The 27729-nt window shown below is 38.7% G+C and overlaps 1 protein-coding gene and 1 long non-coding RNA gene across 3 annotated transcripts in view; one reads left to right on the top strand and one right to left on the bottom strand.

Annotated features, from left to right (window-relative positions):
• Positions 1-23614, top strand: part of LOC110407026 — a 124944-nt gene extending 101330 nt beyond the window's left edge. The window contains exons 3-5 of one of the 2 annotated variants that reach the window (XR_002443687.1): positions 12084-12249; positions 20559-20814; positions 22605-23614. This is a non-coding gene — a long non-coding RNA (uncharacterized LOC110407026). The remainder of the gene's footprint in view (positions 1-12083; positions 12250-20558; positions 20815-22604) is intronic. The other variant, XR_002443690.1, reaches the window with a different exon arrangement.
• Positions 7240-27550, bottom strand: SLC5A7 (solute carrier family 5 member 7). Its single transcript, XM_021414199.1, has 8 exons — positions 27373-27550; positions 21621-21734; positions 18682-18837; positions 16010-16158; positions 11837-11980; positions 9334-9487; positions 8653-8870; positions 7240-7913 (listed from the first exon to the last, which is right to left on the bottom strand). The coding sequence occupies exons 1-8, from the start codon at positions 27548-27550 to the stop codon at positions 7290-7292; spliced, it is 1737 nt and encodes a 578-aa protein (XP_021269874.1). The 3' UTR covers positions 7240-7289.

Genomic DNA, 27729 nt, shown 5'->3' with positions numbered 1-27729 from the left:
TACTAGCTTGGCAAAATATGCCTCATCCATTTCCAAATTTGTAAGTGAATTTTAGTGCTTCAGTCTCAACCACAGAAAACTCATGGAAGAATTAACAAGTGGCTAAAAATTGATTTACTACTGCCATTTACACTGAAGGATGGTTACTAACATCATCAGTAATTTACACTTCAAGTTTTCTTAGACTCCCAGCTTGATCCATGTTAGGATCAGGAGCAACATGGGATGTAGCCCTACAGCGTGTCCAGGACAAGACCATCATTGCACAGGGTCTGTTTTAGCACTACTGCTTTTAATCTACAATATTCCAGCAGGGAGACTATTTCAGAAATGCAATCATTAGATGAGGAATTTACTCCTAATTTCCATTTCAGGTTCATTCTTTGCTACTGTATGCTCATTTGCCTTTGAATTAATATATTTTTAGCATAAATACCTCCTCTCACTGCTCTCTGTATATAATCTAATCACTCTCAGCTTTCAGAACAAGCTTTTTCTGTCATCAGATCTTTCACAATGTTGTATGTATGCATTAACTCAGAGCTGAAATAGCACCCCTTCTTGTCTGTACATTGATTGAAGAAGAAATCTATTACCCTTAGGGCCAAAAGTGCTTTGTTTTCTGCCATTTTAACAGCCTTTTTTCCCCAGTCTCTAGCAGAGTTCAAATATCTGCATGATCATGCAGTCTGAAGTACCATTTCTTTCACTAATAGCATTAAAAGGGCTTCCATCCACGTTCAAGTAAAATTCCTTAGGCCTATGTAACCCAGCACATAAAATCAGCCAAAGCTCTTTACAAATCTCTTTCCATCTTGAGAACTACTCTGTCATTCTTCTCTTAGTCTGTATGAGAGATTGTTACATCTTGCTTCAGTCATTCTAGTTCTTCCACCTCATTACCCAGGTTTCCTGCATTAGTCCACAAACAGCTTCATTGCTTCCTTCTGACCTCATGATATTTCCTAAATCAATTAATTATAGCCAATGTGATCAATTCTCTCATCCATAGCAAAACTTTCCTTTCTTCCTCTGCTGTCTATTACCTTATTGTCTGTTACGGCTTGGCTCCTGACCACAGCCTAGTATACATTGTGTTTCAGCTGTTATTTATTAATGCCATATGTGGAGATAGTGTAAATCTCTCCCAGCCACAACAAAACCCTTGCAACCTAGATGGATGTTTCCTATATCTATTTATGTAATCATGGTTGCAGAGGGTCAGTGCACTAGGTAGAAAAGTGTAAACCCTTCCCTGACAATTACACTCTTTCTGTGAATGCTTCCTAAAGTCTGAACACCCTGAAGTCCTCTTCTTCACACCTATTCCTGAGCCATCTGTTTGTTATGATTGTATTCATGGCTTCAACCTCCTTCTCAAGGAGCAAGGAGCAAGAAGGAGTGGGCCACATCTCACCAACATTTAGATATTTGTATGGTCATTTCTAGGATGTGATCCATCTCATGCACTTGGGTGAGGTTAATCATGTTTTATAAGCTTCAGCTTATCTCTTTGACCCCAAAGTAAGACCAAAAAGCCCATCTCAGGAGTGGAGAACTGCTTGGTTTCTCTCTGAGGCTGTACACACACCATCAAATTGAAAGTGTTCAGGCATGCTCTTGAGCAATTCAGCCCTTGAGATGTGCTTGGAGGCCTGTATGGGAGAGTGATGCTTGTCTTGAGAAAAAAGCAGGCTGGAGACCACCTGGGAACAATTCTGAGTATTGTTTCATGTATTAACACTGCCTTCTTTAAACCTTTTTTAAGTTTATCCTAAGCCCGGTCTAATTCTTCTCCAACCTCTCCAAGAGAGAAGTACTGTCACAGGCAGAAGAACTTAATGGCATTTTGATGCACCCAGGTTCACTCTTTTCAAGTGGAAAACTACTCAGTATTTGAAGTCTTTTCAGTTCCTTTTGTGGGTTTTAAATTACACTTGGCAACTAAATATACTCTAAGGAGATGGAGATCATGCACTCCATGTATGACGTAATTGCTTGGTGTTCAACTGTGGTCAGTCCTTGCGTGGCTGTGGTGGAACATGACCGGCTCAATATTCCTTGATAAAAAATGCTTACATTAAAGAGCTTAATTTCTTTCTCTACTCATTTACTTCTTCACTGTTTGTTTTTATGCCCACTCTCCTTTTGTGAATTTGACAGAAATGTATGGAGTAATCATACCTTAATTTTTTTTTTTCACAAGAAATATACCTGTTTTGTTTTTTTTTTAAGCTTCCAATGGTTCCTAAATAGTGTATCTTAAGTAGGGTTTTGATGTGGTTCTGGCCACAGCTGGCCTGTACGTGGCATTTACCTATTTTGTCAGGCACTGAAGCACTGACGCTTCTGAAGAAATCATCACTGTGCCCTTACTTTAAGGTTCTTCTTGCCTTTTAGAGTTGGCAGAGTTATGGAGTTGCTTTCATTCTGAGATACAAATTACAAAATATCAGGGTGCTTGCCTTAAAACATACTTTTGTTTTTTGAAAGTGCAAGTGGGAATCCAAATCGAGAATTGCAAGGGAGACCAGAGCTCTTCATTCTCAAGGGAACCTCTGAACTGTTACACTGAAAATCCCAGGCTGTGCTTTGCTCCATGAGTGAGTGCCTCTCCCTTCTTTCCTCATCCAGGGGTGGACAGCATTGTCCATGTATTTTTATAAAGCAGCTAGGGGATAAATGCACTGTATCTTTGGCATGTGTTGTTATACTAACATTTACAATAGCCACCCATTTGTGTCTTTAGATATTAAGTTAAGCTTTTAGTAGAAGGATAAAAGCAGAGTTGTCATTTTCAGTCAGCCAAAATTTTGATTTCTAAATAACAGTGTTCATAAAAAATGCAATGCCTAGGATGACTTTATGTTCCTCTACAAAGGGCTCTTCCTCTGTACAAAGAACTGTCAAAACCTTGCTCTAGTCTACACCCACGAATGGTGGAACCCAGCTGCAGTTCCAGACACATGCATTCCTGCTCCTGTGCCAGAAATTCCTGCTTCCTGTGCTCATCACCAACCCTGCAGCCGAAGCCACAGCTCCTATTCAGGACCCATCCTCCCATACTCCAGAATAATACCTGCGAGTGAAAGATCTCTCCCAAGGGGTCTCCGGGAGGGAGTCCTGTTGGACTCAGGCCCCATTTATGGATCTCCCTGGAGCTCCCGGTTCTCTGCTCTGCATTGTGGCTGTGAGGGTGAGGTGCAGATGACTGAAAGGAGAACTCTATTTCCAACACGAAGACCAGGCTTTGGGAAGGGCTATAGGGAGGCTTCCCTGCAGCCCCACCGATCCCCCACGTGAGGGTCACCTCACTTCTGTCGCCGTGACACACAACCTCATATGATGCTCAGTGATAATAAAATAAACATCTTTATTTTTAATAGATGGACAAAACAGACTCAAAACTAGACAGTATTTTCCTGAATTGCAAGGGCACTATTGGAAACAATACAAATGAAGTTAAAACATATATATATATCTATATTATGCTTCCTATCTGTTTTGTTAGTAAATACATCATTTCTGACACAGACAAAAATATACTTTTTTTTTTAACAACAGCCACAAATACTGCTCTGATTAATAGCAGACTTACAATAATGTACTGTCTAACTGCACATGGTACTTGATCAAATATGCCTGAAGGGCAGAACAAAAAATGAGTTAGTTTTTTTTTTCCTATGATACTTATATTTGAAGTACTAAATTATTGTACTATATGAAAATAAAAGACTAAATCTGACTTTTACTTTATTTGATCCACTTAATGTTTACATTCAGTTCAGGTTCACAAAAGCGTGTGTTATTTATAATACATATACCATTCTATATAGACAAATATAGATTAAATTCTAACTTCTTTGACATATCAGCTATGTATTAACCTTGATTTTATGAACACGTCATGCAAAGGAGGTAAAAAACCCTGTCAAATAAGTGTTATTCACAAATGTTAAGCATCTGAAAGTGAACTGTATGATCATGATATAAATATTTTATTCAGAAATCATTGGCTCAGAAACAATAACTTCTCTGTTTGAAGATGAGTTCTTTGCTTCACTGATTGTAGATCCAATTTAGTGCACACTACAACTATCTACAAACTGCAAAAGTGGAGGAGTGTTTGATGATTCACACGAATATAAAACCTACTTGAAGAATCACATTCTGTTGGCATTTATCTTGCAGAAATTACTTGGTTGTATTCTGTTCTATTTTTTTTTCCTGCAGCTGTCAATCATAGGTATGGTTTTGGTTATACGATCAGCTTCATGTAAATATAATGGCAGGATTGTTGAACTAAAGCAAGAAAACCTGTAAATGGAGATTGCATGGGGTTGTTTTAGATTTGGCTTTTGGAATCACCCAATCCACAGCACAGCTCACCACTGCAGCTGCTGCAGCTGTTGTTGGACTCATGCAAAGAAACACAGAGAGACTTCACAAGTAGAAAGCAGAGCTAATATCACATGATGAACAGTCTTCGGTGTTTCTTCTCCCCTTTGCATGATAAAGCTTCCATGGTGTGCTGCTTGAAACAGTGCAATAACCTTTGCATTTTCTGAGACAGGAATGGAAAACTGTTGGAACAATTTTCTGCCAGAAAAAGCAGTTCCAGCAAAACAGGAAAATCACAGTTATTTCACAAAAATATTCAATAAGATAAACAGTATAAAATATTCTGATAATACTGAAAGCATCTGGGTTGATGTTTTTGGAGTAACATATTTTGATTTTTCATTTAACATTTCTCTGAGCATTTTAAAGGCCTTTATGTTTTTATGGTAATGAAGGGATACAAGGGAATCAAAATATTTCAAAACAGTCCAGCTGAATCCCTCTGTCCATTTCCTTCTCCCACTACTGGACATTCTGAAATATGCAACTGGCCGATACGCAGCTTCTCATAGTGAAATTCTCTCAACTCATAGCCAAAACAGAAGAAAATTTTCAGGAAGATTTACTTGGAAGATGTAAATTGGGATCCCCATACTTAATTTGGGACTGCAATGTAAGGCATTGGTTGTGGAAGTGAGTAAAACTGTGGCTTGGTATTTTCTCATAGAAACAGATTCAGGCTAATGGATTTGGGACAGACATGGATAATAATTCGGCAGTGGCTCCATTCTCCTCTCTCTTTCTTCCATATGATCCCTTTCCATCTCTCTTTTCCATGGTTCAGGGAAAGATTATGGTGGGCTGTGTCCAGTTGGCAAGGTCCTCAGCACTCAGAAGTTAGTTCATCAGCAGATTGCTCACTGACCCCATAGAACTTACTCTTCTTTTCTTTGCTGTATCGACTCTTCGGAAATTTTGGTACAGATCCCGATTTTGATTCCCTCCACCCAGAACACACTCAATACCTGTTAGTGCAGTACTACTGCAGCTCACAATGTGTATTTGGAACTCAGATGTAGTATTATTTCTAATGCAGTGTATGGAGGAAAAAATAACATCTCTAAAATTAATTTTATGTACATACAATATATATATATATGGCATTAAAACTCCATAAAAGGAGCAAAAACATATCTAAGAATTCAACCTCATGAAAGTTCATGTTAACACTGAATGTACAAGTTGATGGCTTCTTCCTTTAGCAGCAAAACCTATTCTTAGACTTCATATCCTCCAGTATAGTTCCTCCTGCTATAAATGTTAAAGAAGAAATTTTCACCAGTGATCAGCAACAGGAGGATATCTGAATTTCAGCTGAATGTTCTGTGACGTGTAGATATTAAAAAGAATTACTGGAGCATAACTCTTAGTTGTACAGAAATCTAGCTATTAGATCTCCCACTGTGAAAGGCACGTACCAATGAGGACAGACACAATCATCTTGGCTGTGTGCAAACAGAAACCAAACTGAATGCTCTCTGCTGGCCAGGCCATAGTTAGAAGAGGATTAATCTTCTCTGCCTTGCTGCTTCTAGACAGCATTATCATTTATGAGTGGTCTCACTCGTGCCTGGATGCTGCTGGTGCTCCCCAGGCACCATGCTGGCCCATGAGGGTGGCTGCCAATGAAGGAGTCCAGCATTTAGCTGAAGACATTGCTGTGCATTTTGCTACACTTGTGGGTTCAGCTTTCCCTTCTGGTTTCCTCCAAGCTGCTGTTGCTTCTGGAGGTAAATACAGACATGGAAAGCTCTACACCAAGCCTCTTTTCTCATGGGAAATCAAATTTTTGAGAAAATGTGATTTTCCATGGAAAATCTACTTTTTTTCCACAGTAATCTCAGTATGTCCAAGCCAAAAGACTTTCTGTTGTCTTTGAGAATACATTTTTTTTACTAAGTGAAAACTGGGCATTTTCCCCATCTCTTTTTTTCAAGCAGCCTTCTTGAGTCTCCTACTTTTTAATATTTCCTCCATTGTTATTGTTGCTTGGTGTCAGACTGCTTTGCTTAGTGTTCATTTTTTATTGTAAATCAAGATAAGGCTTCCTTCCACAACACTGTATGTAAGTTCTGTTTACTTCATAAAAGTTCTGCCATTTTTATCACAAGTTGAGTTTTACAACTCCAATTATTGCTTTAAAATTTTTATCCTCCTCCATTGGTGACAGCCACTAAACACAGGAAAGAAGAAAATCTATAGTAACATATTTTACTTAAGGTCATCTTGCATTAGGCATACCATCACTTTAACTGCTGATTTCATTTTAACCTTTTTAAAGAGTATAAGATGTTCAGCACGTCTATAAGGAATTTATTACTATTTGCACATTTTGCTGTCTTATACAAATAATAATAAAATACTAGATTTGTATTCTTTGAAATTCTTTACAAGGAAAAAAATCCCAGAACAAAAACCCAGGGAAGTTATCCATCTGTCTGCGCAGGGGTTCAGTTCTTTAGTAATAAATCACTTATAGCTGTGACAATATATTTTCACATAATGCCAATAAAATGTTGGCTGGTAGTGCTTCAGAGTGACTGTATTATAATCGCTTCATACAATGTCCTACCTAAATAGCTGTTGCACTTTTCTGCTACTTATATTTTCAATTGTAAATATATTTTTTAATTACATAGTTTATAGTTGTGGGCGGAAAGAATAGGATCTGAGTGCATCTTTAGGTAAACGCTCTTTGATCTAATACAACATGTTAGATAATAACAGGAAGGAGTTCTGCCCATGGATGCTCCTGCTTGTAGAACCAATTAGAGATCGTGCAGTGGCATTTCATTCCTAAGTTTTGCTTTTCTTCTCACAAAATTCCTCTTACTATTCTTCATAGAATATTCTGTTTTGCATTGCTTTGTCTGTGGCTGCCACGCTTTTTAATTGTCTTCAGTGTTGGACAGATCTGGACTCGAATCAACATAATTAAAGGCTTCCTTGTTTGTGAAAGTTGAGCTCAAAGTTAGACTGTGTCGCGGATTCACAGGTGCAAGTTCATTTAATACAATATTGTCACTTTTTACAAGAGTTGCTTTGTCCATATGTTCTCTGCTGTACCTTGCAACCACAGCATCAAGGAAATCCAGCTTTGGTGGCAAAGTCCCACTCTCAAATAAGTATTTGGCTAAGTAGGAGACTATAATGTTAGTAAAGAAGGAGGTAAGCATTGCAAGTGTTTTAAATGGGAATCGCTGGACATAGATATTATTTTCATCAGGATAGCAGCCAGGATAGTAGATCAAGGGCTGCAGGTAGAGGTATGGTTCTCCTCCAGTTATTCTGAGAACAAGGCCAAATAAGTATCCTGCAATGGCACCATAGGTGTTGGTTCCTTTAATAAATAGCACACACAAGAGCTGAGGGAATATGATGATATAAACAAGGTCAGAGCTGAGGTACCACAGGCCGTACACGGATGATGCCAGCAGTGCCATTGCTGTTGCTGAAGCTCCAAAGAGAAAAACAGTGATTCTCATGACCCACACAATTTCCCTGTCTGAGGCCTGCAAAAAAAAGCACAGTGCTAAGTATTCTGTTATGGTAGTATGTGTATGCCTTCATTTATGAACACAGACTATATAAGGCACGACATTGTAAAAGGGAATTTTGCATGACATTCAGCAGTATTCACAAGCTAATATCTCTGTCTCAAGCACAGAAGAAGAAAACAAGGGCTATGGTTGCCATTCAAAAAGTCATTAAACTTTGTGCATATGGAAAAATTTGATACTGTGTCAGAGAAAAAACAACAGTTGTAGAAATAACTCTTGAAAATAAACACAATATAGACCAACTGGAAAAAAATTTCAGTGTCAGATTTTTTTTCTTCTCCATTTCCTAAGAAAAACTCTCACTCATGAGCCCACTCTGTGCCTTTCTTGAGTGTCACGTGATCTCCTAATAAACCAGTAAGTCAGGAGAATGCCTCACTTCATTAAGGATTTAAATAAAACTTATGGTTGCAACAATAATTAGGAGCTATTTAGAATAAACTGCAATACCGTGAAAACACTTGAAAGCTGCCTCCCATGAACTTTTTCAACAGTGTCATCAGTCACAACCACGAACATTTTGACTTTCAGTTTACTCAATACACTGTTAGCAAAGAAATGCTGTACTTTTTCTAGTCATAGGCAGGAACGTGGAGTAGATGTTTCACTAAGAAACAGCAGTCTATGTTTTACCTAGTAAAGGTCTCACCTAAAATTTTCTCTAAAAGTAAAAATGGAAATATAATCTCACATTTTGCCGAAATGAGAGCTGGTAAATGTTCCGAGCAAACATAGAACTTGCTGATAAAATTGAAGAGTCAGCTGATGACATGACAGCAGCAGATACAGCACCGAGGCCAAAGAACGAGATGTAGACTGGGCAAAGATACTGGAGCACAATTGGTAAAATCATATCTGCTTCCTTATTAGCAATGGGGTCAGGAACACCATATTCAGTCTGGTTCCATGCTGAAATAGAGAAACCAGTGTGTTGTGAGTAACATTATTAGTTACTCATTAACATTAGTAACATTAGTAGGTGATTCGAGCTTGCTTTTAGTTCTCACTGCTCTAGTCTACTATCAATAGGCAATAAATCACATTAATCTCCCAGTACTGAGTCTATTCTGCCTGTGATGGTAGCTGGTGGGTGATCTCTCTGTCTCTGTCCGTAATTTTTTTTCCCTTTTATTTTCTGCTCCTGTTCTTTTGAGGGTGAAGAGTGAAAGAGCGATGCAGTGGAGCTTAGCTGTCCTTTGTTGTTGAACCACCACAATGGAACAACTTCCCTTGGGAAAAACACACTATAAAATTATTTTCCAATGTAGTCTCCTGTTCATGAAGTCATGGGTTGATTAATGATGTCACCTGTCATGACATGTGATGTCAAATTTTCACACATTTATTGTACTACTCATCTTTAATAATTTACCTGTGGATGCTCCAATTGCACCAATGAGTACTGCAGGAATAGCCATCACAATGCAGCCAAAAGCAGCCAGAAATGACAAAACTTGAGCATACGTGGCGGAAGATGAGGAAAGAACTCGCTGGAAATATGCTTGCCACGGGATCCCTCCAAACGTCTGCAAACACAATAAGCAGTATTCCGTTACTGGAAGCTGACACTGGATTTCTTTGCTATCATCATATAGGGAGCACACAGAAGCATCACTTGAATGCCGTGTTGCTGCTCTTTCATTTATTGCTTATCAGTCAGTTAGTAACAGCTGTAACTTCCATTCTCACAAGTAATGTGAGACCTCTGTAAGCCCATTTAAATCCCACTCTTTTAGAGAAGTTATTCTCTGCACAGTTAGAAACAATGCAACAAAGTCTAAGGTATTGTGAGCTCTGTAAATATTTGATAAAGCCTTACAAAAAAAGTTTTAAAATGCTATTGATGTATATCGTATTTGGAGAACTTGGCCTCCAGCATCCTTTTCCCCCCAGAATTACATTAGTTACTGATAGGACCGGAAAGCAAAATTTTATGTCCTATGAATGCATATAACTCAGAACAAGCAACAAGTTCTGTATCTATTCAACATGAGAATTTGAAAAATGATTCTCCCACTGTCTTAACCAAATATGACACCAATATAAATTATGGACAAAGTAGTAAAAGAACATTGTGGGGCTTTTTTGGTTGTTTTGATTCTTTTTTTTTTTTTTTTATGGTGGCAACCGTTCTCTTGTTTTGTAACAGTGTTGTACAAAACAGTGTTTTGTAACAGATGTAACAGTGAAGATTAGACTTAAAATTACACCCACAAAATATAACATAAAAGACTATTATCAAAGGCTGAAAAAACGTGCTAAAATCCTCTCTTCAGAGCAGGATTTGAGTAGGCTCCACTAAGTAAATAAGTGCCTATGACTAAGCAGTATGGAAAGAAAATAAAGCAAACTGCTCACTAAAGGTGCACAGTCCAGTTTAACGTGCTAAATGAGGCAGGAAGCATTTATTCCTCAGAGAGTGTACACAGGTGTTTCATATACGCTTCATGCACACAAAGGGACCAAATGAATGCTTCACAAGCAACTCAGATTTTGGCATACTATTTAGGAGTGCTTTCCTTAACAAAGCTTTCCAAGCATGTGTAAATTTCTTGAAATGTAATGAAACAAACACGATGAAAAGGAAATGTGTCACAATTTGGCAGCATCAGAGCTTTCCTTTGGTCATCAGCAGAAACGAAACACTCAGCCTTATAGCACAGATTTCAGTGACTTGTGCTAGTGTCAGAAAACTCAGCATTTTTGGCTGAGATTATTTAGGAAAAAAATAAAAGAGAAAGAAATCCCAAACCAGTATATGATAATAAAAACGTTATAAAGTTGCTCACGGACACTGAAAATGGAGAATGTTTGCATATGTTGCTAGACCTTCTAATGGGAAGCACTTAATAACCACCAATCCCATGTGTAATAAATGAGTATTAAATAATGAAAACCCTCAGTTCATTCTGGCATGTATGAATTCGTCCATCCATCTCTGCAAAGCTCCTTCTATATCACCTACACCTAAGATGTACTTAATCATTTGTACAATGTATTTATTGCCTTCTGTAATACATAAATTTCTTTGCCAAGAATGACATCAGTTAAGTGTTAGCCACACACTTTTAATTAATTTTAGCATAAGGCAAATCTTTCAGTCTGACAATATTTAAACAGTGTTCCTGGCAATGCTGATGTTGACAGTTGTGCTACAATATTCTACTGGTATTTCCCTGAAATAATTCAAATGTTCAGAAATATGAGGGCCACACGGAAAGTAAAGTTATGATGTCAGCCCATGATGTCAGAGGCGGATGTTGGTGGTATGGCAGTAGAGGTTGAATCTTTCCACCAGTGTCCCATTACATGCTGTTGCTGTGTGACAGATGGCAGCAGAGGGGCAGTCTGACACAGCGGCATCTGATGTGGAAGCACGTATGAAGCAAAGGTGTGTCACTGAATTCCTCCATGTGGAAACAATGGCACCCACTGACATTCATCAACGCTTGCATTTATAGAGACCAAACCATGGATATGAGCACAGTGAGGCAGTGGGTGGTGCATTTCAGCAGTGACGACAGTGACAGTGAGTCAGCTCCGCTGATGCAGATTTTTACGAGTGCAGCATGCAGGCTCTTTCTCACAGCTGGTGAAAATGGATAGATGATGGTGGTGACTGTGTTGAAAAACAGTGTTTTGTAGCTGAGAATTTGTTCTATCAAATAGTGTTATTGTGTTCTTTGTATCTGTTGTAGTTTCCATGGAAATAGGAGGCATTACTTTCAGAATGACCTACATATTTAGCAGGAGTCAAGAAGATAAAAGTTGTCATGTTACTGGAACCTCTTAACAAGAATCTTTTTTTCTAGCTGTTACAATAATAGAGTGGGAGTGCTAAGGTGCTTCAGTCCTTAACACAAGCCATCACTTACCAGTAAAAGGAAATTGTCCAGCCAGGTGTAAATGTTAAGTGAGCCAATAGTTCCAAGCCAAGGCGCTTGGTGCACCTCGTGCACAGCTGTGAAACCAATGTCTGTCACTGCAGGATTGGACAATGCAAAGGGTACGCTGATCCACTGTAACCAAAGAATAATAGTTTGTTCAGATCTAATGAAGACATGATAAACCCATGAAATTATAGTACTAACATTGGTCAGTTTCTCTTCTTGCATGCTGCAGATCAAATGACAAGCTGACTTGCAGAATAGTCATATAATACGCCAGAAGAACATCTCCAACCCCCAGAGAGTACTGGATATTTTACCTTTTTCCTGAACAGCGTGACCAGGACCACGCTGCAAAGAAACATCTACATATAAACCTCCATGCAAAAGCATCAGGATTTGTGAGTATACACGCACGAGGCATCAAACCTGAAAGCTTGAGAATTTGTTTCTAATTCAACAAAACTTAGAATTTACGCTTCTAATGGGAAAAGAGGGTGGTGAGGTGCTGGCACAGACTGCCCAGAGAAGCTGTGGTGCCCCATCCCTGGAGGCGCTCAAGGCCAGGTTGGATGGGGCCCTGGGCAGCCTGAGCTGGTGGGGGGCAGCCCTGCCCACTTCAGGGGCTTGGCACTCAATGATCTTTAAGGTCTCTTCCAACCACAGCCATTCTGTGATTCTGCGATTCTATGAAAACTGTATCATGGCAATACAGAGATGCTGCTGGAGCATCTCTATTGCTCCAGAATACTCCAGTGTATTACAGTATCCCGTGTGTTACAGCACTTTTCTACCTCAAGAACAATTTTACTCTGGGCTCTTGGCTGTTCTCCCTCTCTCTGTTTTTGATCTGGGCCAAACAATCAATTGTGAAACAGTTTCTGCCAGAAGATGGGTTTCCTTCACCAACAGTCTTTTTCAGTATTGCCTTCCAATTCATTTTTTCAGCTCACTAACTCCCTGTGAGGAGGACCTTGGCACTTCCTACCGAGATGAAAGCCAGGCTTAGTAATCTATGGAACAGACCACTGCAAGCACAGCACCCTTAAGCCTTCAGTGATAGCCAAAAATATGCAGATTACCACAACCCCAATGAACACATTTAAGTGCACAGAGGTGCAAGGAGATGAAACTTCAAACATCCTCCTCTACTTTGTTGCACAATTATTGCATCAGTGTGTGAAGACAAGAATTCTTGCTATGTCTTGCAGCAAGTTGCTTATCAAGTTGTTTATCAAGTATAGTTTCTCAGTTACATATTAAGCTTTTCCAATTTAAGCACCTGGGCATAAGATTTCCCTTCTCAGTGCTTGCTTAGGCTTTTCTGGGAAATATCACTAAAATGTTTCAGTCATCTCCAAGAGATTTTGAAGGAAAGACAAATATATTGCCAAAATGATAGGATGTTGATACTCTTCATTTAATTCCTTTTTTCTTGAGAAATTCACAGAGAACAAGGATGTCATGTGGATTTTTTGTTCTTCTTTGTGAATCTCAAATCTCAAACGCGTCAAAGTGATGAGTTTCCGAAGAGCTGTAGTTTGCACGTACTCAGCTGAGATTTTCAGCAGGGAAAATTTCTAAAGGTCCATCTGCAGCCTTCAAGCTACAGCCCAGGATTTAATAGGGACTGAATTGCAAATACATTATGAGCTTTTGTAATCCATTCCAGCTCCTGACAGCAATCTAGCTCTTTGTGATCTCAAAGACTACCTCTGTATTAGTAAACAGAACAAGTCAAGACATTTTCTCTGGCTCTGCAGTTCACTGACATGTCCTAGCTTATATCCATACATCTAGACTTCCTTTTCCTGTCAAACAGGACAGCCCTGATCTGATCCTGGGAATTATCTGGGAAAGTACTAGCTGGCATGGGCCAAAACAGTGCCAGGACTGTATGAACAATAAAATAGAACAGATGATCTTGTCTTTTTACCTTCGCACTGCATAACTTGCTAACATGGACACAGTCTCAAATTCTCTCCTACTGTCCTCTCTGAGATGTTATTAATTGGAGTAGGAAATTCACTGTTTTGAATGGAGCAAAAAGAAAGCAATGGCTTGCAGAAGTGAAGCAGATTTTGGGGCCTTATGCTGTGAGTAGAAGTTCAGGGTAGAAGTAAGAGGTAGTTAGAAAGATCTGGAACTCATGGGATCGGAAACCAGAAAAAAAAGTACTCGTATATGACAGCAAAGTTTAGAATGGAGAACTAATAATACAGCTGAGATGAAGAGTCAGTAAAGACTTGGGGATAGAATACAGAATCAGGGAAAGACTGACTGGGCAAAATAAAGACAGAGGCTGGAGCTGAGAATTGCAACTGTGGGTAGAGGAGGGAAGGAGGGAAGCTACCGGGGGCTGGAAGGAGAAAACCAGGGAACTATGTGGTTGCCTAGGCTGGGCTAAGGTTTATGGAGGCATAAGGATGAGATTGTGTCTGAAATGAAGAGCCAGAGTAGGGAACAGAAGTGATTAGAACAAGTATTATGTCTCCAGTAAGGAACAGACATTAAGACTAGTGACCCACTGTGCCAGTGGGTACACAAACTGTTCCAGAGTCTGGAGGGGAAGCTGGGACACTGAGCCTGTCACATCTTCTGCTGTGACACTTGCTGTGAAAGTGTCCTATCTCATCTAAAACCACCTCGCCTATAGCATGACTGTTTAAGTGCTATCTGAAGCTCCTCACCCCTCATGACTCCTAAGGTTATGAATACAGTTCTTTCTACATGACAGTGTTATTGTTTATTTTAAATGGGAAATTACATAAGGAGCCCAACCTGGATTAAAAGAACGATATTAAAACTACAGATCCAACCACTTAAAAGACCACTATACAACCTTTGTTTGTCTTCCCCTCCCTGTTCACGCCACCTTTAATCATGGGATCATGGTGTTATTCCCATAAAATGAGAGTCTCTAGTAGTGCATGAATTATTTACTTTATTTTGGGAATTTCTGTAATGTACACCATCTGTGGAAACTAAATGGTTCACAAATGTTAACACACACCTTAGGGAAGGAGACAGCATTTACCCCACCATGCAGATGAAGAAAAGAAGTGTGAGAGAGGTTGTTCTGGAATAACTTCTCATTGGAGGTGGCCAGCTGGAACTTGTATTTTCTTTTTCAGAGTATTTAGCACAATTCCCATGAAGTCAGTTACAAATGGGAATGCTTAGCACTTCTGCAAATAAGGTCACAGGCCTCACAGTAGGACACCACAGAGTGAGGACTCACACAGGGTTAGCTAGTAGCCATCTGTGCAAGCTCTGGCAGAAGCAATTTCCCTAGGGCTGCACAAGAACTCTGGTGAAAGCAGAGAATCCACTCAGGGTCCCCAAGGTGTCATTCAGCTCCATCACCCTGAGCCACCCCGTCTATTTCAGCCTGTCTCAGATCTCTACACACCTGTGACAATCTATTACTAGCACTGGCAAGCAAAAACAAGCAGCTTCTTTGACTGCGCCCTTGTGATCTGATCCCTGTTGCACTGATGTTTTTCAGAATAGAGCCAACGAATAGCAGTAAGTAGGGGAAAGGCTACCCACTGCCATATCATTGATAACTGATGGGTGAATCATAGCACCATATTCAAATGGCATGGTCATCTTGTGAGACTCCCCAGATTATCGTCTCCAAGGCCAGTGGAGGGAAAGGGAGGAAAAACCCAGATGATGATTTAAAGCAAGAGGTTAACTAATCTGCGTGGGTGACAGCTACAGGAAAGAGAAATTGGAGAATATTGGCTGTTCAGGTCCAATTCCAGTGTTTCTGGACTGCTTCACTGACTGCTCTCTGCATTTGATGATTCCTTCCAGTGCCTTTGCTACAGTCTTATGGACAGACAGTCAATGTTCTCTGGTCCTATTCTGAATTAGATACATTCTCAGAACGAAAATTAAGAGTGCACTATCAGACTGGTTGGAAAAAAAGCCAAGAATTGTGCCTCGTGTCAGCAGTATTGCCAAAGCATGGGTTGTATATTGATGCAAATGCAGACCCTTTAAAGCCATTGCTTTATAAGTGGAGATATTCCTTCTCCTCACTTTCAAAGACACAGTTCCAGAATTTCATCTGGGCAAAAGGTCTCTGCATATGTCATTTGTCATAATGCTCAAGGCAAATTTTTCAACAAAGTGGAAAAAAGACAAACTTACCAGCCCCAGGAAGATGCAGAATAACTGAACTACATCAGTGTAGGCCACAGAATAAAGCCCACCCACAAGAGTGTACAGAGTTGCAATCAGGGCAGAAATAATGACTGAAAGATTGATATTAATGTCAATGATCACACTTATTGTGGCACCTATGGAAAAAAGAACAACACTATGTTAGTATATGTCACAGAATGATGAGAAGGAACTTGATCCCATTGTCCAAGTCATTAATGAAGTTGTTACACAGTACACGACTCAGTATTGACCCCCGGGGTACTGTGGTGGATGACTGGCAGGACTCCACACTCTGATCACAGTCCTCTGTGCCCAGCAGTTTGCTAAGTTTTCAATCTTACTCACTGCCCACTTACTTTGTCAGTTTGTCTATGAGCATACTATGGGAGACAGCATCAAAAGGCCTGGCTGGCCTACACGTTACTTTAGTTTGTGTACTTGTAGGAACAACTCTTGTTCTTCACCAGATTCAAATCCAGGTGGACTTTGGCTGTTCAGACCACATCCCAGTATATTCAGACAGCATCTCTATATTCCTTCCAGGTCCTCTGTTCTTCCTTCTATCTCTTGAATGCTTCCTTTTTATATATGTGTACAGACAGCAGCTTCTTTTTCATCCATGCAGACCTTCTGACACCGTCCCATTTTCCTTATTGTCAGAATAGACTGTTTCTAAGCTTGGAGGAGGTGATCCCTGAATATCAACCAGTTCTCCTGAATCCCATTGTCATCTTCCAAGGGATTCCTCCAAGCAGATCCTGGAAGAGACCAAACTCTGCTCTCCTGGAATCGACTGCTGTGGTCCTGCTTTTTGCCTTGTTCCCTCCTCTCAGGTCTCTAAACTCTACCATCTTCTGAACACTGCAGCCACGGTTGCCTGTGACCTTTACATCCCTAACTAATTAATTCTTCCTTATTTGCTAGTATTAGGCTCAGAAGAGCAACTCTCTTCATCAGCTCCTTTAATTGGTCCCGAAATTATCAGAGCACTCTAGAAACCTTCCAAATTGCTTGTGTTCTGTATTGTGCTTCCAGCAGCTGTCAAGATGTTTACACACTTGCTGTAGATATACCAGCTATTTCAAATGATTGCAGTATTTTAATAAAATGTTTTAAAAATTAATCTCCTTCCAATTAGGATAATTTAGATGAAATGTCTTAGAATAACTTCTAGTCCTTGCAGGTATGGCAGGTGGATATTCTTGAACACATGGTGGAAAAGATCTGGAAGTACCACCCAGAATGACACGTGGTATATAAGAGTTGCAGAGAGCTGACTGGTAGTTTTTTGTTGTACAGTGAGCCTTCAGCATTCTTGTGTTTCAGGATTACAGGCTCAAAAATCTTGCACAAGTTGGAAGTCCTGTCTTTCCCTACCTACAGCCCTGCCAAGCAAGGAATCATGGAGAAGATCAACAAGTGAAGAGTACTCAGACTGAATATTCATCAGTGAAGATAGGTGTACAAATCAGGAGTTGTAATATAAGTGCATCTATTCACAGAACAGTTAAAATTAAAACTCTCTGTGACCTTTATAGTCACTGATAGTCTTTAGCCATCAGCAGTTAATATGAAGCTACAAGAAAGGCATTCACACCATTTGCTTTGAAATATCACATATTAGCTTGTCCTCAATCAAAAAGAAAGTATATTCTAAATACTCAGAGAGTTCTTCAAGCTATTCAACTCCTATCACCTCAGCATGTAGTTTGTTCTTAGTCCTTTGAGGGTTTTGTGATGAAATTGTGGTAAACAAGCTCCCCATTGCTTTGCAGTTCATCAGAGCACAGTTGGAGAGTACCTTCAAAGTTTATTTTCTGTTTAAAATAGCTGTGCTAGAAAGCATTACCACATGCATGTGCACTACGAGTATGATTAGCTGGTAAAAGTCAACTACTGGTGCTTCAGCTCAAGGACTTTCTCAGTTCTTGAAGGGATTGCTAAATTCAAAACTGAAATATAATTTAAAACCCTGGAAACTGACTTATTTTTCAGGACTGGATGAGTAGTTGGGTGGTTTTCTACTGAGTCACAGTTCCACTAATTCTCTGCATCCTTTCTTGAATCCTAAGTATTTTCTTTATTTTGTTAAGAAGAAAGCCGTGTCAGATTGAATAATACTTAAATTTACTTATCTGCACCTTGTTTTACTTCTATTATTTGTGCTATGGAAAGCTGTGTCTATTTAGGCCTTCTTTATGTAAAGGATTATTTTGTTTAGACGCATTGGCAATGATGTTTCATGTATTTCAGGGCAATTCTGATCGTCCCCTGTGGTCTCAGTGGTGTAAAAGAGAAGCTGGGGCAGCCATGACATAAAAGGGACACTTGTAGTCACTCACATCACCCTCACTGTTAAAAGAAATTCGTTGCTCAATCTTTCCATGCTGCTTTGACAAGGGACAAATATACTTAAGGGTACATTTTCACATGTATCAAGGACAGTCTGGATTTCTTTTAAAACAGCTAGAAATATCTTTCCATTACAATTCCATCATTGTGTATGACTACTGGTTACCATGGGTCTGAGACAACTGCCACACTCTGGGCTGTTTGGCTAGGATAGCTAGTATTTGAAGCCAGCTTTTTATGCATTTCTGATTTTCTTAATCCCTTGCACCTATTTCAAGTCAATTTTTAAAATGATAATTCCTTACCTAAGGCAGAGAAGATGGCAGCAGCCCAAAACATTTCTCCCATTAAAGCTGGAATAAACAAGAGCCCTCCCATTCTTTTTCCATAAAGCTGCTGAAAAGGGTCTAGCATTGTCACATAGCCTTTGGATCGCATAGGTTTCGCAAAAAACAGACCACCTACAAAGAAAAGTAGCACAAGACACCAACTGTAGTGGAGTAATGCATCAACATTAAGGGGTAAAACATTGATTGTCAACTAAAGGTATAAATATATCAGTATTACTGTGTTTTGTTTTTTTTTAAAGAAATAAGTACAATATTTGCTAGGAACTCTAATTTTACATCTAACCACAGAGTTACATAAGCAAAACCACACCACTTATGTCTATAGTGTGGTAATGGTAATAATATTGTTTTATTTTGTTTGATTCAGTTTACTTGATCTTCCACTATGGATGCTGTCAGAGTTTTGTCTTATTTGGATAAGCGTAAGGGAATGGCTTTTGTACCTAAGTCTGTTCATACATAAGAGTAGAACCCAGCATGAGTATAGGTCTTATTTTTCACGTAGAGCTACACCAGAAATAAAACAGTCTGGGATTCCGGATCAGAAATATGGGTTCACACATAGTGTAGTGTGCACTCAGCAAAATTTGTCATGCATTTATTTGTGTGCATGTTCAGGAGATTTGATGTATCACGATTCTGATCTGCCTGGCTCACATATGTACTGGGTATGTATATAACTGTAAAAAGTCCTCACATTTCTAACTTATTTCTATTATACAACTGTCAAATTCTTTCTGTCTGGGGAAAAAAAAAAAAAGGAAAAAGGGATAAATCTCAGAAAAGCCAAAATAGACACCCTATGGAAATCTGTGTAGTTGACATCAGCGTGTCTGCAGATAAGAAGACTTCTCTCACAGTAACACTGCTGAAATGCAGTACATAAGCTACACTCGAAAGACTAGAAAACCAGGGACACCCTAATAAAATCAACTGTACAGTATTTGGAGATCCTCGGGTTCTTCATCACAAAATAGGGGATCTATTCATTGTATTGTACAGAAGATTTTCCAGATCTCCCTATCTTGCCTTATATCTCTGATATTTCTTCAATGTATTAAGTTCCCCAAACAGAAAGCACTAACTTACCAATCACAGTTTATGCCCTTTATGTTATGCTGTCTATAGATAAGTACTTTACACACAGAAAGCCTCCAGCATTTTTTCTTCTGTTTTTGCATTGTTCATGAATCCTATTCCTATTCTATTTGTTACATCATCATTACAAAATACAACCAAAGAAGGAAAAAAATAGTCACTGGTAGCATAATCTATTAGGCTATTCAAACATCTATCAAAGCTAATAGAAGATATTCTGACTGTTGGAACGTGAAAAATTAGAAAAAATACAGCAGATAATTGAATTAGTAGGAAGGTTAAATCAATCTTAAATCCTTTCAGCCTGAAGCAATAATATTTCTTCTATTATTCTGTTCTTGTATTTATGTATTTTTTAAAGGATAAACAACTCCTCTTCCCCAAATCCGTGTGTACATATTATGCATACAGAAATGCTTTTCTTGCTGTGTTCTGAAGAGAGACGTATGGTCACATAGCACAGACTTTCTTTTTCTGTGCAGGGGCCAATGTTTATCAGTTCAAGGAAGAAGTCTGGATTTCTTTAAAAATAGCTGCAAATGAGGGGAGTAGCTAACTCAGCCTCTGGTGGGCTATTGATTTGGGACAATTCTACAATGGCTACAAACCTGGAAGATGCTCATGGCTATGATTCTAATGACCATTTAATGACACAGATTGATCATAACCCTTATGACCTGATAATGATATCAACCTATCTCTAGGCAGATCTACTATTACTGTTTTCCTTACAGGATACAGAGCTGCTCTCAGGGATGGGAATTACTATTGGAACTAGAGCTGGCCTGCATACAACAGGGAGGAATATGCACAGTGTGGAATCGTTCTGCCCGGGAACAGAGGAGAACCAGGGCAAGCCATAGTTTCTGAGGGGAAACTGAGCTGCATAGGAAGAAATAAAAGGGTCAAGAAGACCTGGAAAAGCAACCAAACGGGAAAAAACTAGCACAGACTAGCTGGGTGGACCAGCAGAATAAGGCTCAAAGTAGGGTAAGTATTATCAAAAATCTAGTAAACCAGTTATATTAATACAAGATGAAAAATACAGGATCATTTCTGGAAGCATATTGTTTCTAAGCAGTTGCACCAGCACTTGCCTTAGGGCCATGATCTGTTCACAAACTGAAAGGATGCACTTGACAGCTTTGCAGAGCATTCATCATATCACAAGGCAATATTTCTGCTGAGAGCTGCTCCATGCAGCCGAAACATGACAAGAGATTTTTTATTGCTATTATTTTAAAGAAAGGTAAGAAGGTCTGTGATTAAATTTTGGGCATTAGAGAACACAGCATTAAGAATTACAGCGCTGTCTGTATTTTGCACACTGACTCCGCACATGGAAGGATTCAGTATTTTCATTTTGACCATGATTTTGAGTTTTGCACGACATTTAAATAGAAGTTTAGTCCAACTTTAAGGCAAAAAAACTGGTTCTGCTGCAGAGATCATGCATGGAATTTGGAAAGTTAATTAGTCTTTCAGCAGAGATTTCTAAGGTTTAAGCAATTCCCAAACCTGCGAGGATATTTGCTGCTTTTGAAGTCCAAGACTTAGACGCTATCAGACAACCTGGTAGTATTCTGCAGATTATATAGGTTCTTAAAAAAAACCTGAATACATAAAACTTAGTACGTACAGTTAAAAAACACACACGTCCAAAAGAAAAAACAACCAACAAAAGCAACAGTTTATCTCAGCATCATCTCATCAAATCCAAGTTGTGTCATTTCAGATGATAGCCTTGACATCAGAACTCTAAAATTAGAGACTATTACATTCATTTCCTTGCTTACCTAAGACCAGACTGAGAGAATATCCAATAGGTGCCTGAGCCCAAGCTAGACCATAGCCTGGGACATACACAGCTTCTGCTGTCCCGTTGATGTAACCTCCTCCAACCCATGTGGCTGAAAAAGAAGAGGTAGAAAAACCTTTAATGCACACAAAGAACAAAAACCTTCCACAATGAAGAACAAAATTGTCATCACTTATACTATTGCTATTTTTTATTATGTGTACTGTACAAGTACCAGACATAACATCCTTTTATAGAAGGTAGTCCTAATTCAAAAAAATTTACAACTTAAGCATTGGAAAGAGAAACCAGATGGACTCCGTACAGTCGGTGAAAATGTGAGGCCCGAGTTCCCTTTTTTACAAAGAATGAAGCATATTAACTCATGAAACATGATCATTTTCTTTGTTTGTTCAAATGAAAGAGAGAGGTAAAGGAGAGGCAAGAAAGAATAACCGTATAATGATGAAGTCATCCCAGTTCAGAAAACTGAGAGCATTGAAATTAGACAAGAATTTAATGCAGGCATGTCCATCCTGCAGGCTGCATGCGGCCTGGCTCAACCCATCCTGCAGCCACCTCCTGCGCCACACCATCATGGTGGTGGCTCTGCCCTGCCAAGTGGCCCGGTCCCATGAATACAGAAATCATCATATAGCTCTGTGATGGTTTTGTGCTGCTATTTAAGTTCTAAAACCAGACTCGTGTATTTTTGCACTCCCTGAAGACATATTCTTGAAGAGAATTGTAATATCTGTAATATTTCTGATCATTTGTATAAAAAACACCAGTATTTCCAATACACTGAACTCAGACTCTTAATGAATTAATTCCCTGCCTTGTAGAAAAATTTCTACATTTGAGAATTTTGGACCTTGAGTATGTCTGACCAAAAATTTCAAACACAGAATTTTTTTGTGATTTAATCTGAAAAAATCATTTGTAACTAATTATTTAATTAAGTTTCTCTCTTTGTCTGCAGATTCCATGCAAAAAGGTTTTTTATTTTCTCAGATGTATAATGAGTGAGCTTTATGAACCTGAGCCTGTAGTTTGAAGAACAGCAGGAAAGTAATTACATTTTTTCAAGGCTATTTTGATTTGCCCCAAAAGCCTTTGCCTTCTTACACAACATCCATAGTTCAAGCTTCCTGCCTAAAAACTTAAAATTGTAAGAAATGTATTTTCCTTACTCAATATTCAGACGGCTGTGTATAAAATAAACAAGTGGAGGTGGGCACAAACAATGGAGATATAATTAAAATTCCTGAAGAACTTCAATGGAAATCTAGCAGACTACTCTTCCACTTACTTGCGATACCTCGTAACTACTACATGATGGTATTTTTTAACTCGATGTTAAATTACACCATGGCTTTGGAATCAAAGATCTCTGGAAACTTGAACATTGCAGTTGTCCCCCCTTCTGGATTTTGAAGGACAGGAATGGACCATTCTGTTGTTGGAAATATCGAAATGGACTTGTACACAGAATGTGCATGCAGAGAATGCCTGCAACAAAAGGAGTGACACTATATACTCTGTTATTGGTAGACTTTTTGGTACTGAGAATTGCTGTGCGTTACAGAGACAAGTGAGTGATGACCATACGGAACCACATGGAGAAGATGGGTGAACATTGATCCTTGGCAGGAAGAGCCAGGGATACAGAATGTATACAGAAGATCATCAGACATTTGGGATTTTTGCCCCTTAAGAGTGTGAATGTAGTGAAGCAGGTGGAAATATGATACTTTGGTTACCAGAGTCCCTGCGCACGTGGGATATGTGTTGCTTGTTGTTTCTCAAGCAGTATATACTTATGGAATGTGTTGTGATCACCTGCACACCATAGCAAAAGTCAGTGAATAAATAAATAGAAAGATATTTGTAAATGTCTGTTTCCCTGGAAAAATTAGAAGCATGAATTCTGAATGAATTACACCCACTTCCAGGTAGAAAATATCCCATAGGCAAGGACAGATGTCTGGTAGAACTCCAGCTGTGGCACAAGAAGGCTTTGGTGGCTGGCATTCATTTGCCTGGGGTTGCCACCAGAAGTATGGCTGTTCTCCAAGGGGAACCTGGATGCTGTACCTAGCTCCCTTATTTTTGTCTGGAAGTGACCAGGACATTTCACTTCAGTAGGAAGTTGAAGGGGCCATTGCCCTCCCCTGGCTGGGGACAAGAACGATGCCCTGTGGACAGGTATTGGTGAATAGGCTAGAATGGAGTACTTAGGACTCTTTTGTAATCTCATTATTTGTCTTCTTGATTGGAAGTTTTAAAATTAGCTACTGATCCATTTTTGTATGTACACAAGTCCTCTAGAACATCTGCAAGGGACCCCAGAGCTTTAGAAAGGTGTTACACAGCTTTCTGTCAGGGGTTTAAGGGGTACCCTGCCGTTGGTAAATACATTAGAAAGAAAATAATGGGATATGCTAGGAAGGGATTTCATCCTCAGATATTAATTTTCTGTTCCTCAGTTTTTTAAACCACAATTTAAAGTCAGTTTAATTTTTTTTTTGAGAAATTCCTTTTTTCCCCCCTAAATCAGACAAAAGGAATATAAAATTTAATAATCTACAGAAACAGTCATGTGGTAATCCATTTTAATCTTCTCTTTCACTTCCATCAGAAGGACCCAAAAATGTTGCAAATAGAAACATCCATTTAAAGAAAGTACCCTAAAAACAATCAGACAAATACTTAGGATACAGAGTGCAATTCGGCTCCCAGTTCATAACAGGAACATAAAAATGCATTTCAGAATTCTTTATGTATCTCAATATATATTGGTAGGACAAATTTTCTGACACTTCTTTGTAAATGATCCTTTGTCTAAACACACAAATTATTAAATCAGCTCACCATGTTCTATAAAATGAAATTTCTGACCTTTTTATACAAAAAAAATCAGAATACTGATAATAATGATAATACTGAAAATATTTATTTTATTTTTGTGGAACGACACAAAACTCCACCCAAGTAAAATGAAAAACGATGTCAGTAGATCATGATATTTTTCGTTGCACTTGTAAGCATTTTGATTATGTAATTTCAAATATTTCCTTCGGGGTTTAATCTCAATCATCAAAATCAGGATAGGCTCAAGTTTGTCACAGATATCACCTTCTAAAATTGTCACCCCACAAATTAAGGAATATTAAAATTTAGTTCATCATTTCACCGATATTCACTGAAAATTAATACATGAATTAAAGTCATGCCTACTGCGGCACTATGTTAGGAGAGCTATTGCGATCCATTGAGAATTCAAGATTTTCACTCTGTTTTGATAACTGTAGACACACTCGACCTTCAATAGCCTTCATGTTCAGGCATTCCAGTAGTAAGTTAGTACAGCTGTTTTCTCAGGATCACAGTACCAATCCAAATACATCCATACCCATTATTCATAAGGAGTACAACTACTTTAAAGCTTTTAAATGTAACTTAGAAAATCAAATAAATACTTACGAATCTTTAATCTATCCTATGAAGTCATGATGCTTATGCTTTCATTTTGATTTTAAGTTTACAAGCTAAGTTCTGTCATCTTCCCCACTAAGCAGCCCTATAAAACACAGCTGGTTTTGCAGCTAATACACACAGAACATGGTAGAATTTGTCTCAAGCAAGAAAAACAGAATTAAGCCTTATCTCATAACCCAAAGTATTTCACATATATATAAATAATATCATTTCTAGAGATATTTTAAAAATCTAGTTTTGCTTTTACAGGTAGGCTTTGCTTTTTAATTATTGTTTAGACGGCTCAAGTTGTAAAATATTAAGAGTATGATTGAACAGCCATCTAGTTCTGGAGATGTCGTTGGGTGAAATCTAGTCTATGGTTTTTAAAGAACCATGAAATCATTTTGTGAAAGTTATTGTAGATTTTGATCAGTGTATGCTCACAATGGTTTCATTATAGCTTTACAAAGAGCATATCCCAATCGTCTCTCACTGAGACAAAATCTGGATTAGCCCTTGGTTCTGCAGGCTTGTGTGCACACCTCCTATCTCTATGTGCCAGGTGCAGTGCCCTCAAAGTGAAAGCGGAATTTACTTGCTGTCTCAAACTTTATCTGCCATATTTATGGAAGGCAGAAGTGAGAAAGCATGTAAACCCTGATGGTATAAAAATCTCTGAGTGTTCTACCTGAGCAAAGATTTCAGGATCAGCCTGATATTCAGTGACAGAAATGATATACTACATCATCTTCACAGGTGGCATAAAATGGGATGAGCATGCGTGGGTGTGAATTCTGGCGGTTATAGAAATTGCCTGTAATGTAGGGAGCCCAAATTCAAGGCTCATTTCTTCTTCACCTTTTATGAAAAGTATTCCTGTAAAATAGGATTAAGGAAACCAAATTTATGTCTTCTTCCACAGGCAAGGCAGTTGATCATAGCCACTTGTGTGGAAAATATCTTGTTTCATCTCCTCTCTTCCAGTCTAATGATAACAGCTTTGTAGCAAGCAGTATCTCCGCAAAATATTCTGGTATCAGTACCCTTGAAAACATTTAATTTAGCAGAACACAGACAAACTAGCTCTTGCCATGAGTAGAATCTGGTCATATCTGACGTTTCAGTAGCTATTGGATACATGGCTACTGATGCACCATCAGATGTGCTCCATTATGTTATAGCAAAGTGGTAAAAGTAGAACATATACCTGGATTCAAACTTCAATGACATTTACAAGCATCCTTTACTCATTATCTAAGTATTCAACCTTTCAATGAGCAAAATGACTCTGCAAGGGGATGGGGAAGAATGCAGAATTTCTGGCCAAAATTTTTATGCATCTCCTCTATATTGAGAAACCAGATAGGACAAAAAAACACAATAATCATAACTTGATAAATTCAATTTGGGAATTGAAAGGGCTTTGCCAGAATTTAATTTAGAATACCAAAAAACAATGAAGCATACTTAAATAAAATTATATTGCTTAAATAAAAATGGTGGGCCAATTCACTCTTCTTATAATGTAGTTTTGTTCCGATCCCATATGTTAGCTTCAAGAGCTGCAATTCTGGACCTTGCTGCGAACCTTTTGTTTACCCATGCAACTTACCTGGTTCAACTGGCTCTGGGAGTCAAATAGCACAGCTTAAAAAATTAGTGAACTTGTTCTACACTGCGGCTTTTCCTTCTGATACTGATTTTCACAGAAATGTATCATTTTGTCAAACTGCCGCAAAAGGTGTTAAAGAATCCCCAAAGTAAGCCTGCAGAAATCAGTGGACTTAAGAGTTCAGATTTATGCCAGTTTTCTTTCAGAGACTCATTCCGAACTGATGCTGCCACCCTCCTCCTTCCCCATCTTTTCTGCATACAAATTTTGCTTTACTCAGACTAAACAAAAATAACTCATGAATTTGGATGGCTTTAACAACAGCAACAGTTATTTTAAAACTACTTTTCTTATTAACCTGTGTAACTCCAATAGTTCTGTTCCAAACATGCCTAATCTACAAATGAATACGAAAGCAGTGAATAAGATATGGAATACATTCTTCCTGTACAATTTTAAATAGTTTGTTGCTTTTATCTAGATGCTACACTTTGTTCACTAAACAATTTCAGCAGCAATTGGAAAACAACGTATAGGTATTTCCTCCATTATGTATTATTTAGCATACAGATTATTGTTCTCTTTCATTCTGATGGAAAACTAATAAGCTGGTTAGGGATAAAAAAGAAGAGGGAAAAAAACAACTTTTACATACCAGTCATTGTAAATCCACCAACTAGCAAGCCAATGTCTCTTCCGCCGACTATAATAGCTTCGCTGCGATCTCCATCGCTGCCGGTGTTCTTGGTTTTCCAAGCAGCCCATATCCCAACGGCCAGGATAGCCAGGTAAAACACAGCAATGGCCACCAGCCCCTCCACGTGGAAAGGCATGTTGGAGTCCCCGTTGGTTCTTTGATCGCAATTACATTAAGGCTGCTGGAGAGACTGCAATAATATGTCTGCTTTTAGCAAACCTAGCAAGATGCTTTTCAGAATCAATCTACAAAGAACACTCAGATCGTTACTGAAAAGGCTGTTGCGGTAAATTTATGAAATGAGCATTTCAGATG

The sequence above is a fragment of the Numida meleagris genome, chromosome 1, assembly GCF_002078875.1.
Source record: "Numida meleagris isolate 19003 breed g44 Domestic line chromosome 1, NumMel1.0, whole genome shotgun sequence".
Classification (NCBI taxonomy): domain Eukaryota; kingdom Metazoa; phylum Chordata; class Aves; order Galliformes; family Numididae; genus Numida; species Numida meleagris.
This window is presented reverse-complemented; position numbering and strand designations above follow the sequence as displayed.